This window comes from Haemorhous mexicanus, chromosome 9, assembly GCF_027477595.1.
Source record: "Haemorhous mexicanus isolate bHaeMex1 chromosome 9, bHaeMex1.pri, whole genome shotgun sequence".
Taxonomy (NCBI): domain Eukaryota; kingdom Metazoa; phylum Chordata; class Aves; order Passeriformes; family Fringillidae; genus Haemorhous; species Haemorhous mexicanus.
The window spans coordinates 10,183,476-10,196,007 of NC_082349.1; the positions used below are offsets into that span (position 1 = coordinate 10,183,476).

The 12,532-nt window shown below is 45.9% G+C and overlaps 1 protein-coding gene across 5 annotated transcripts in view; it reads right to left on the reverse strand.

The window, feature by feature from the left end:
• Window positions 1-12,532, reverse strand: part of RNF220 (ring finger protein 220) — a 213,065-nt gene that overhangs the window by 3,270 nt on the left and 197,263 nt on the right. For all 5 annotated transcript variants that reach the window (XM_059853963.1, XM_059853964.1, XM_059853961.1 and 2 more), the window contains 2 exons: window positions 8,536-8,644; window positions 7,337-7,411 (listed from right to left, as the gene is read on the reverse strand). In XM_059853963.1, coding sequence (XP_059709946.1) covers window positions 7,337-7,411; window positions 8,536-8,644 — 184 coding nt within the window. The remainder of the gene's footprint in view (window positions 1-7,336; window positions 7,412-8,535; window positions 8,645-12,532) is intronic.

The window sequence follows — 12,532 nt, forward strand, 5'->3', positions numbered from 1 at the left end:
CATTGTCACCACTGGTTTCCAGGGAGATCTGCTCCTTTTTGTTTCCCTTGCTCACCTGCAGCCCTCAATGAACGAGTTCAGGTCACTAAACAGGCAGAAAATCTACCCAGCTGGAACAAGTGAAGTTTTCAGCAGGGATGACTGAGCTGGTTCATGGGGGCCTTGGACAATCCCTTTCAGGGTAGCACAGTGGGACACAGCCTCGTCCATCCTGCAAAAGCCTAAGAGCTGCTGGCATGAAGGAACCCTCTGTCCCGTCCTCCCCAGCTCACAGAGACACTGCAGAGATGAGTCTCTTCTGCCAAGGTGAGTTGGAAACAGCAAACTGATGTGAGCTGGGGTGGGGCAATGGGTGGCCAACAGGAACCCTACATGAAATAAAACAAGAGCTGATGTGCCATCTATCACTGAACCTGACAGCAAGAGGGTGTTAATAAGCCTCAGAATCAGGGTCAACCTAAGCCGGTCATCATTAGACTGGCAGATGCGAAAGACAATTGATGGGAAAAATGACAGAAAGATGGCTCTGCTGTGAGGCAGCCTCCCAACCACGGCACCAGCAGCATGGGAAATTAGGATGGCCCTCTCTGCTCCCACTGCACATTATTCCCAGCAGTCATGGACTTCGCACACCTGCCATTCCCTGAGCTTTGCACTTCTGGACATTCCCATTTGACAGCCCCTGCTGCCAGCAGCTCATCTGTTGACAGAACACATGTAGGGACCACGGGCACCTGCACTTGATCTAAACCAGTCACACACAAAGTCCTGTTGAGCTAGAGTTCAATGAAGTGTCTGTAGAAGACACCCAAAACAGCCTGGGCACACCTTAGGGTGAGTGACACTTTCGGGGTCAGTGACAGGCTGGAAGCCTGAAGAAGGACAGACCACTGGTCTGGATGGCACACCTAATGCTGATGCCTGTGGGCACATCCTTCCAGTTATCTGGGACAACAACCGTGTTCATTTAGATTTTCAGCCTTCCAGGGCAGAGACCATCTCACATCCCATCCTGTGCAATGCATCATGCAGCCCTGTGCACTGGTCTTCACAGAGTGGACTTGGCATGCTGGATTCTGGGAGGAGCAAATGCAACCTGTAACTCAAAGGAAAGGCTTAAAACGCTGATGAAATGGAAACTTGAGTGCACTGGACTTTAGCAGAGCCTGTGTATTTAACATGCCTCTTTGCTTATGCTCAATGCCTCAACTTTGGATCTCCAGAATTAAAAATGGCAAGCTCTACTCTGCACGTCCCAGTAAAAACTTGCTGCAGTGGTGAAAACATGAGAGAAAAATCCGAACATCTGCCCCTTCTGCCACTGTGCCGACATAGCAGCACTCCCAAGGGGCTCACTAATCTGGATGCAAATGCCACAAAATATCCTGTTTCAACTGAGTCTCTGCTCAGTTTCATGTATTTCCCCTTTTCTTGGAGGCACCTGTTGCATCTAGTTGCCCTCTTGGCATCAACTCTGTAGCTAGAGGGGGTACCAAAGGAAGAGGCAGGGAGGTGCTGAGGGATTAATTCACAGCACCTTGACTGAGGGACAGCAGCTGGCAGCTGCCTGTTCAAGCTTTCCTGTGTGCCCTGAAAAGCAGAACTAAGTGTGCATGGGGACTTCAAGCATTCCAGATGTAACCAGTGCCCACATCTGTGTCCATGCTCTCCTTCCTAAGACAGGCTTACTGGCAAGAGGCGGCAAGGCATCGAACCAAAGGCTGCAGGTGCTCACCCTAAGCACCTGCCCCCTGCACTCAGCCTACAGGGATGGCAGAAAAGAAATCAAGTGCATCTTTGCTGCTCTCTTCCATAGCAAAGCAAGGTCAGGTATGTGAGCAGTTCTCTCACACTACAGGGAAAGGGAAGATGGCTGGATTGATCTTGCCAGATGCTGGGATCTCTGTCCCAGAGATCTGTTTTCTGCACCACATGCTGCCGGCTTTAGGGGGATTCACTCTCCCACTTAAGGCTGAGAGCTGCACATGCATAGCCAGGGACAAGTTTTTAACCATGTCACAAAACAGAACCCAGCCACAATGAGCTTGAGCTATTTTCTGCAAAAGCTGCATGATCACAGATTGATTTAGGGCAGTGGTGGATACTGCTTCACCTTCACGTGGGAGGCACAGCTCATCCTTGAGCTCTGAAGTGTGGGTACATTGAAGGGAACAATGGCATCCTGGAAACCTTCAGCAGCCTGGCCTGAATGTGGTGCAGGCTGCACATGGCACGCTGGGCCCAGGGCTCTGGGTCTCCTAATACTTTGGACACTTGGGGATGCATTTTTCTTTCATATTATATGAAAGTGCCCTCCTCTGCATATGTAAGCATGTGTGGTAAATTCAGAACTAATTCCTGATTTTTTACTTTTTAGATTGAAGTTGCTCAGAACCTTGTTCCTTACATCTGACTTTTCGGTGTAGGTGTACAACATTTATCTGGACTAGCGATTAAGCTTTCCTCTCTTGTGGAGAGGCACATAAGCTTGTACACACACACATGCTGGCACAGGCACAATGAAAAAGCATTTGCTCCCCCACTGCTCACCTGCCAGCTGGGGTTACTAAACTTTTCCCTTGAAATAAAAATGCTGTGGAATAATAAGTCCCACCTGTCGGCCATTTCTTTTTCTTTTTTTCCAGGTCCTTCTGCTCCTTTCATCATAGCTACATGGAAAAGCCTTGATGTGTTATAGCTGTGTGTGCTGGAGTAAAGGCCACCTCAGCTTTTCCATTATAAACCCCAGTTTTGAGGGGTTTATAAAACTCTGCTGCAAGAAGTTTGCTCCAGGGCTGTTACAAAGCAAAGAAATGGGGCTGGAACCAGGATGGAGTTTATTTTTTCTCCTCCTTTCTTAATTAAAATTTGGCAAGTGATTGATCCACAATACAGGCTAATCACTTGGGGTAGTAGTTTGAAAAATGCATTAACGAGAGCTGAGATGTTGAAAAGTCGTTAGGGCTTACATAGTGCCAGGAAGGATTGGACTAGTTTGTCTTAAAATTTACTCTTAAAAAAAATGGTATGATGTGTGCTATAAATTGGCTAAAGCAAGGAAACTCACAAGGAAGGATTTAGGCACTTCCTGCTGTCCCGTGGGTCTAAAAATGGGCAGTTTCCAAGAGGAATATGCTACCAGGCACAGAGAATAAAGAGACAAAGAAATAGAGCCGGCAAAGAAAGTAAAATCAAAGCAGAGAGATGACAGGAAGGACCCAAACCTAGAGCCAGCTTCTTGCCAGGAAAGGAACTGAATGCCAAGATTCAATCCTCAACCAAGGCATCAGCCTCCTCTCCCACCCATGCCTCCACACACGTGTGGAGCTTCTTCTCTGCAGATGCTAATTCCCAGAGAAACAGCTGTCCTTCACTGCCATTGTGGGGTACCTCCAGCTGTCAGGTAACAGGGTTAACAGGAGAACAACTTCTTTCACCAAGCTTCCTCAAAGGGTGCAGCTCACCCCCACAGGCTGCTGGAGGCAAGAACTGAAGTATGCTAATTAATAACCACAGAGATGAGAACATCATGAAGGCTTAAGCGCAGCATCCGTGCAGCTGCTGACTCAGGAGGTCCCTATATGTTGCTGAAGCACTGAGGAATCACCCAGAAGGGCTGCTCTGTATCTGTGCTGTTTTGTACAAAACTACTCTGGCCCACATGGCATATATGGTCCTAGAGCCTAGAAAGAGTGGCAAGGCTAAGGATGTAGTAATTACCAAAGATATAAATGTGTCAACTGCAGTGCACATGCATATATCGATGGATCCCCTGGAAGCATTTTGTGATGAAGAAGGCTTTTTAGAAGTGATTTTTTCCTGCTCTTGTAGTTGCCATATTCAAACAAGCCCAAGACAGGCAGGCACGAGCCTGAAGTCAGCAAATACACATGGAAAATGCTGGATCTGGCTTGTACAGGTGATGGAGGAAACTCAGTAAACTGCATTTGTTCAAACAAACCTGTCCTCTTTCAGCCCTTGCCCTGACCAACAGCTCCATCACTGGCAAACAACAGCCTGACTTAAGTTTGCAGCTCCATTTACCTTGTAAAGAAGGATACCAGGGATTGGGAAATCACACAACTACAGCTCAGAGGGACATCAAGAACTTGCCAATCCATTCCCTGGACAAGATCACCTCAACCTGAATTACTGCTGACAGACACACATCAACCCTGTTTGCAGAAACTTCCAAGGATGGAGGCTCTAAACCTCTCCAGCAGATCACTACAGCAGATGGACAATCTCTTCTGCTAGAGAACTCTCGTCAGGAGAAGGAAAATACAAATCTCATCCACTATTAGCTCTAAGGTCCCCTCTCAGGGGAAGGATGGAGACTTGGGCAGACTCTTACAGAGGGAGATCCATCCCCTACAACCCCATGACTTGGGCTGCAGGCCAACAACCAGCTGAGGATGGACACCCACCATGAGGATTGTCAACATTTAAGGAAAGGAACTCCACCTGCTGCTGCCCAGGCTAAGTCTTGCTCCTGCAACACCATTTCCTCTCCTATCTTTGAAGAACCTGCACATGTTTTCAGGGCTTCTAAAAGGGATCACAAGTAAATCACTCCATTTTTTTAGTTCTCTTAAGGCATCTCCAGGGTCCCTTTCTGCAACTCCAGCCTTTGCTTCAGAGATGGAGTTTCCTCTGGTCAATCTTTCAACCCCAGAACTTACAACCTGTTGATGTGCTGAGCTCCAGTATAATCACACCTAAGCTAGAGTCCAGCAATCATTTGCAGAGTTAGTGATTAAAAGTCTCTTCCTTGCCCTTACCAACAGAACAGTTATAATTTGGAGTTGAACATCAAGAGCCAAAAGTCCAAAAATTTTATTTTCATGAAGTCTAAGCATTTTAAGATCCAACCCTCATCAGTGCCCTAAACACTATCAAGTCAGATGCTCAGATCATCGTAATATTGTATCCTAGAAAATGTTTAAACCTTCGGTCCCTAGACACATGTGACCATCACATTTCACCCTGTCTTCAGCACCCTGCAGAGGTTTAGAAGTGCTCTAAATCTGAGCACTTCTGAGCCTTCAGTTAAAGGGCCTTGTTCAGTACATGATCCTTGCTCTCTCAGGCACACTCACACTCTAAGTTAATATTAAATCTTGGCTGGGCATGTAGGCACAGGCAGAGAGGAGAAAGGGGCACTTTTCACCAGCATGGATGGCAGATCTCCAGACTGTTCAAAAGGGGCCGGAAGCCTGACACAACCCGCCTGCTCCAACTCCTATTAACTCCAACAAATTGTTTATTGCACAACAGAAGAAAAACGCTGCCCCTCTCCCCCAGCCAAGTCTTTCCATGTGTGCTGCACGCGCAGGCTCCCTCCTCCCAGCCCACTGGGGAGCCAGCTTTATACCCAGGGAAAGGTAACAGCAGCGATTATTACACACACTATCCCACAGCTCCTCGCTTGTTAAAAAAAACAAGAGTCTCTTTTGTGCCCAAAATAAAAGGAGATACCTTAATTAGAACAATGCAGGTTGGTAAGCATTAAACACTGAGCCCAGCTGCTGTATGCCATTAAATTCATAAAAAGGGAGGGGGGGAAGGAGGGCAGTCTTAACGAGATTACACACATTGACTTTGATCAAGACACAAAAGCACCAAGGCGTTCCAGGGTTTTTATTGCTGTCTTCAGGCTACATTTTAATGGTTACATTAGAAACATGCGAACACAGGCTGGGAGATTTTTTTGAGATGGGAAAGGGAGTGCAAGCATGCCTTGTGAAAAGGCCTGGTTTAATAAATTGGGGGCTGCAAGGAGAGGCTAGGACTGGGGAACACATGAGTAGTCATTTATTAATTGCTTCCCCTATGCAAGTGCCAAGTCCTAACATGATATTTTGCTGGACTACTCCCATCCCGCCTGCCTGGTCAGCAGAAGAGCCATGTGCAGATCACACACAGCCAGATTCATCACCACCTTTCTCACAGAGCTCTGGTGGGAGATGGCTTCCCCTCTGCAAGGGAAATGTTAATCCCTCAGCACCTGGAGTGACCTTCCCTGTTCTCATGAGAGGCTGTGACTGCTGAACATGACAAAAAGGGACCCGACTGAAGTTGAACTAAGTTGCTGCTGAGCCTAAGAACAGCCTGAAATTAGTGCCACAGATTTAGTACATGACTTGAGGCTGGTGGGAAGAGGAGAGGACAAAGACTTCAGAGTAAAGAAAATGAAGAGGAAATTAGTGTTTTATCTTGTGCTTGTAGCACCACTGACAGACAAGACTACTCCTCACTTAGCAAAAGTGGCAGAGCACATATTCATCCAGACACCTCACAGCAACATATCCACATATGTGTCTTTTATAAGATGCTGCTAAAATGTTTACAAAAGCTTGTATAATGTAAATAGTGACGGGGTGTAGCTGAAGAGCTATAAAATACAGCCCAAGGGATAGCCAAGTTATTGAGTTGCTATTAGTACTCAAGCCCACAGGCACTTCACCATCCTGGTAACTTTTCTTGGACAAGACTTTTAAAAGGCAGGATTTAAAGGAGCATGATCAGCTTAATCGTAATTCCAAGCACACAATGTGTTTTATAAAGTAGAGTAATGCCTTCCAGGAACAAGTTTTTTGGAGTGGCATTCTCTTACATTTTTTGCAACTCAACACTGTATCATCTTGCTAACAGGAGAATTAGAAAGCACAATTGACTATTTTCCACTCCCCAGACTGAACAAAATGAAAGTTTGAAAATCAGCTGCAGAGAGGATGTTAAAAGCTGATTATAAAGCCTACAGTTTTAACACAGGAAAAGAAAACACTGCTGGGTCACCTATTCAATGTTCAAGGTAGGTCCCAATCTTGTAAACAGAATGGCATATGCCTGAAAACCACACAGTGCTATTCCAAATAACCTAGAAAACATAGACTCACATTATAAAAGCTCCCTTCCATATCCTCTCTCCTGAAGATGATTCCCTTTGCTTCAGGGGAATATTATGTTTCTCAGAAGCTACCCATTCAATGAAATCTCAGTGGATTTGGCCTCCATTCTCACAGCTTTACCTCTCTGCATGGATGCCCCACAGAAAATTACTGAAAGGCAAGGTAGTCCTTGGCACAGAGCTCTTCCCACAGCAGCAGAGGAAAAAGCAAGGGGAAGGACAGAGCTTGGGTCACAACGACTCAAAAAACCATGTCAAAGCTAGAATGGGATGTTAAACAGCCAGGCTTGGGAAATCTGCATGCACAGCACTCAGATTGTTTAAAATAAAGCAAAAAGCACCCTCCCCTGTGGCAATCTAGAATAAAGTATCTGAGAAGAGTGGAAAAAAGCTGTAAGTCAACAAGAAAGCAGACAAGAGCCTCACCAGAGTCCGCAGCCAGCATTCTTCACAGTGCACATGCCAGCACTGAATAGAAGTCAGGGGCATTGTGTAGGAGTCCTGAGGAAAAGAAGCAAACATATTATTTCCATAGCAGTGATCTAGTGACTCTTCACTCCCAGCCCCATCACAATGCCTTTCTTTGTGGGTAACACTGTCTTGTATTTTGTTAAAAAAGTTGGTTAAAGGAACCAACTTGTGTAATATATAAGTTGTATTTTTGTAACATTTGTACAGAAGTGGCAGAAAGTCTCCTTCAATCCCTTTTCTTGGCTTCCCAGAACTCCTGTTGGAAGACCATAATCCACTCAAGTGATGACCTAGCTCAGCAGAGTTATCACAAAAGCATCTGAAGTTGCTCTGGCCACCTGCCATTATTCTCATCAGAAAGGTCACCAGATCATATGAGAACCAGTGACAGGGTAAGATCAACCCTTATCACAACTCAGCTCTGCAGGAACAGCGTATCTACATCCCAAGACTGCTGCTGCTATTTCAGCAGACATGCCTTCTCAAGTATCCATCTTCTATCATTGCTAATAAACCTCTGGAAATCATCAGCTAGCTGTTGTCCCTTCTACGGGATGAGTGACAAGGACTGCACTCCCACACCTCCAAACTGTGAGCTGGCTGGGAGAGAGAAGCCTGTGCATCAAGCTGAAGTTGCAGAGGGAGCTCTCCACCAAGCAGAATGTTCAGTCCTCAGCAGAACACAAACCCAACAGGAGCTGTAGAGCCCTGCAGGCTTGGACCATCAGAGGGAGCTGCTGCCCTTCCTGAGGAAGGCCACAGCATCACCAGAGAGCACGCAGGACACTGGCAACTTTTATATGCTCAGGCAACATCCCTGTTCCCAAATAGAGGTGAGCCTCTGATCACAGATTCTGCTCTCTCCCATGTACCTAAATTTGCACATCCAGGAAAAGGATGCTGGCATCTGGGAGTTTTCTACAGGAAGGCAGAAAGTCTTCTGAAGTTGGGCCTATCTTGATATAGAGCGACAGCTACAAATACCAGTAAAACAACATAATTCATACAGAAATTTGAGTTATTATGACCTTAATTTGGAAGGCTAATTTGTGATGAGTTCCCCCAGTCCGCCTGAAAAAGGAGAAAAGCTTCTTCCCTCCTCAGCAGATACCAAGACATTTCTGATTCATTACCACGGGTGGAGTGCTACTCACCATGCAAATGAGACATTTATAGCGGTCCCCACGGGAAAGCTGCCTTTCTAACTCACGGACACGAGCCTTTAACGCTTCAAATGTTGTCACTGCGGAGTCTTCTGTAATTCTGCAAAAGATGACAAAGAGTGACCATCACTGAGCACACAAGACTGTCAAGAGTTTGGGGGGAAAAGGATCCCACAATAGGTACTGCACAGGAAATGGCATTGTATTTCAAATACATCCAACTTGGGTTAAAAAAGAACTCCTGAAAAGCCTAGTGTGAATTCTTTAAAGTGTCTTTCTAAACACTTCCAACACATCACAAAAGAACACAACCAGTGCTGGGGTTGCCAGCTTCATACAGAGCAAGACACAGACATTTAAAAAATAGATATTTTTGTTGGGGTTTTTTGTTTGTTTTCTGCCTTTTTTTTTGTCTCCCTTAAGAGATTACTTAGGACCACATGCTTGAGACAAAGTTCTGAATGTTGCTTTAAAGCTGCTGATATAACTTTTTGTGGGCAATAGGAGCTGTTCTTCCCCTTAGAGAGTGGAGGCCTTTGCTGGCCATCAGCCTCGTGAAATGCAAAATCAGCTCATTACACAGGATCAACACAATGGCTTATATTAATGAAAGCCCCAGCTTTTTGATTCTAATACTGAAAGAATGGAGAAACCAAAAGCACTGGACACAGTGCCAACAGGGTGGCTATAAAAGCAGCTTTACAATCTCAGCTTTCCCATTTCCTAGGGTCATTTTTGATGGGCAGCATTATCTCTTTTGTCACAGAGGCACTGTGCTGAGGCCAGGCAAGTGTATTTTCATGGCTCTGCAAGGCTGGTGAAAAGAGCAACTTGCCAACCTAAAAGCAAGGGCAGACAGCAATGCTTAGCAAATGAAATACAGGGAGCATTACAGACAAGGATGCGTCAGTCCAGCACGCTGCAAAACCCGATTTCTACACAGTGCAGCCATAGGGAGGGGCCCTCAAGTATTCCCCAGAAAAGATTTAGAGAATTGACATAAAGGCTATCACTTTCTTGAGTAAAAACAAAACGAACAATTTTCACGTGTGTCAGTGCATTTCTGGCATCTCCAAGCAGACTTCAGCTCAGAAGAATCTGAAGAGCATCTCAACACCAGAAGCTGCATCATCAATCACAAGATAACCCACAGTGGCACCTATGCCTTCTACCTTTTTAGAGGATGATTCATCAACAGGTGGCTAAAGCACAGTCTAGTGGAATTACTACAACCAGTAAAGTGAGCTGCAATCTCAGCACTCTCGCTGCAGGCAGGGACTCACTCCTCTGTTCATTAGTCACTTGTTGCTAGCATGCAGGGAGGGACTTGGGGTTACCTCCCACAAGCTGATTCTGATGGCTTTTCCCAAGGATTTGGTAACAGAACTAGTCAGAGATCTTGGGTGATTTTCCTAATTATGAGACTTCAGAAGGAAGTGAAGCTGCTGGAATGCATATGGTTAACTACCAGTGTTGCAAAGCTCCTTCAACTCCACTCCTGCCTTTGTGCTGATGAGACACGCTCTGCATGAGCTGAGATCTTCATCAAAAGGAGATTCATTGCAAGTGACAGCTGCCAGCAAACGGTAACAATTTTAAAACTGCAAAAAAGGTAAAGAAATACAAATGTCCCATGATAGCCTAGTGGGAGAGGACTGTCTGGGGACAGGGACACTGTGGATTCAAGTTTTGGAATCCATAAATATTCTTTGGAGCAAGATGAAAGAGTTTCAGTAGGAGACAGTCCTCCCTGCTGTGAAAACACCCACTTGCTCCTGCTCATTGGTATAAATTATTACCATATCCCAGCTTGAGTTCTCACCCTCAAGAAAGAGTTGCTAGCATTTTCAAAGAAAGTCTAGAAAGGTGTTAGTTTTGTCCAAGGAAGAAACAGATTTATTTATTTATAGCTTGAAGATTATTGTTGGCCGAGAAAATTGTTTCTCTTCCAGTCTGGCCCACCGATGAACTGATGCTGGCTGAACACTGCAGATGAATTTGACTTCATGGAGTAGTCCATTTCTCCTTCTGCATGCACAAGGGAACTGGAGGTGTAAAGGCAGTGAGTGTGACTCCTGCCCAAAGCAGGTGGCAAGTAGAACCTCAACCCTTGCTAAATTCTCCTTTTACCATCTGTGGAACTACCTGTCCTCCTCAGATGGGTGGGCAACTCAGAAAGGAAAAGGGAAAAGTTGATTCCTTGAGCAGACACAAACAAATGTCCATTCATCCTCAGTTTAAGCCCAGTAACAGTCAAAACTTGAAAAGGAAAAATTTGCCACAGCAACAACTAGAGAAGACAGAAAACGGTTTGTTTATAGAAATCTAAACAGCTGACCCCCACTGGCCAATTTCGGGAAGTCTCTGAGATAATCGCACCTGTCCAGTAATAAACGAATGAATCAGAAAAGGAGGCTGAATAGAGGTATAAGCAATAATGCTCAGAGGCTGCCTGATACAATGGCCAATCAATAGGAGGGCTGTAGATCAGGGTGCTAGTTAGCTGGAAAATTACCACACCGCTGCGTGCGTCACGCTGTAGGGATCCTGGACAATCAATGTGGGAGGTATTGATTTAGTTATTATCACTTCATACGCTCCAGACATTGTTAAATATACATTTATTAACAAGACTGGGGTGCATTGGTAAGAGAGGGAGCTTTAGCCACTGCGATACCTCCCAGCACTGATCAAAGCTCAGCTATGACAGAATTTAAACTCCATGTTCTTCCTGCCAAGCAAGCCCACAGGACAAATCCTAATGCACAGCACAGTGCTGAAGACACAGCTCCTACTTCACACGAGAGATAGAGTTTTGGCTGTAAGTGAACATTTTGCACTTGAGATTTCAGGAAAACCTCTCGGAGCAGCAGCAACACGGGATGTGGCAGCCAAGGGTCAACCCAAAGTGAGCGATAATTGCATGGTTGCTTCGGAAAAGCTGGAGGAAATGAGGTCAAGGGAAATAGGGAGAACATTAGTAAATAAAGGAAACTGAAACTACCTCCAGGGATGGAATAAAGACGAGAGTCACTTCCCATGTGTCTGGCTCCCGTGGTTGCCAGCGCACTTGGGACACATGCCATTCCATTTAGTGTCATTTTACCGTCAACCTGCCGCTTGTATCCTAAAGATAAGCATCACTTAGGAGCAACTCTTCCTGCAGCAGCAACCTTGGGAACTCCCTCAGGATTCCCTCTTGTGTGTGCACCTTGTTTGCGCTTGCCTGGACACAGCTGGGAGCAGCCTTGGGCAGAATTTCTACAGGGTAACGCCAGGGTGGAGTGAGGGTCAGAAAGCCAAGTGCCATGGAGAGGGGAAGGCTGTGTACAAGCTACCCTGCCAAGTGAGGCAGAGGGAATTACGGAGAAGGAATTGGCTCTCTGCTTTGCCTTGACCTCATGCTGGATGCAGGAGGACTCTTAACAATTTTGTGCCTCAGCGCTCTGATTTGACGTGTTTGGAAAACGTCATTTATCAGCCTCCAGGGAGACCTGCTGAGCATAACTGCTGCCAAGAGCTATACCTTGAGCCCCAGTGCTCATGCTTCTCCAGTAAATGTGAAAGGCCTCCCCAATATGAGAACTGTCCTCACTGGCTGAGTATGTATCAAGAGGGCACCTCCATCGTGGAGTAGAGACTCGCTGTGACACCACCACACACGGGAGCCTGAGAGAGAATGCTTATACAAGAGCAAAAACAGGAAGGGAGGGCTCCTTGTGGAAGAAGCTGGGTCCTGTACTTCTCCCCGGACTTTGTGGTTAAGTTTTCCACATCTTGGCAATGACAGCTGAGGATGCTGGGTATCAGGAAGCAAGTCTGTGAGACTGGGCAGACAGCATGTGATAGTTTTCAGTCTTTGTGCCCTATACATACTTTTCCACTACTCACAGCATTTTCCCCTCAGCACTGAAAATAAGAACACTTTCTTTCTCCGAGAAAATCCTTGCTTTGTTCAGGTACAAGGCCAGAAGAAGTGCACAGAAAC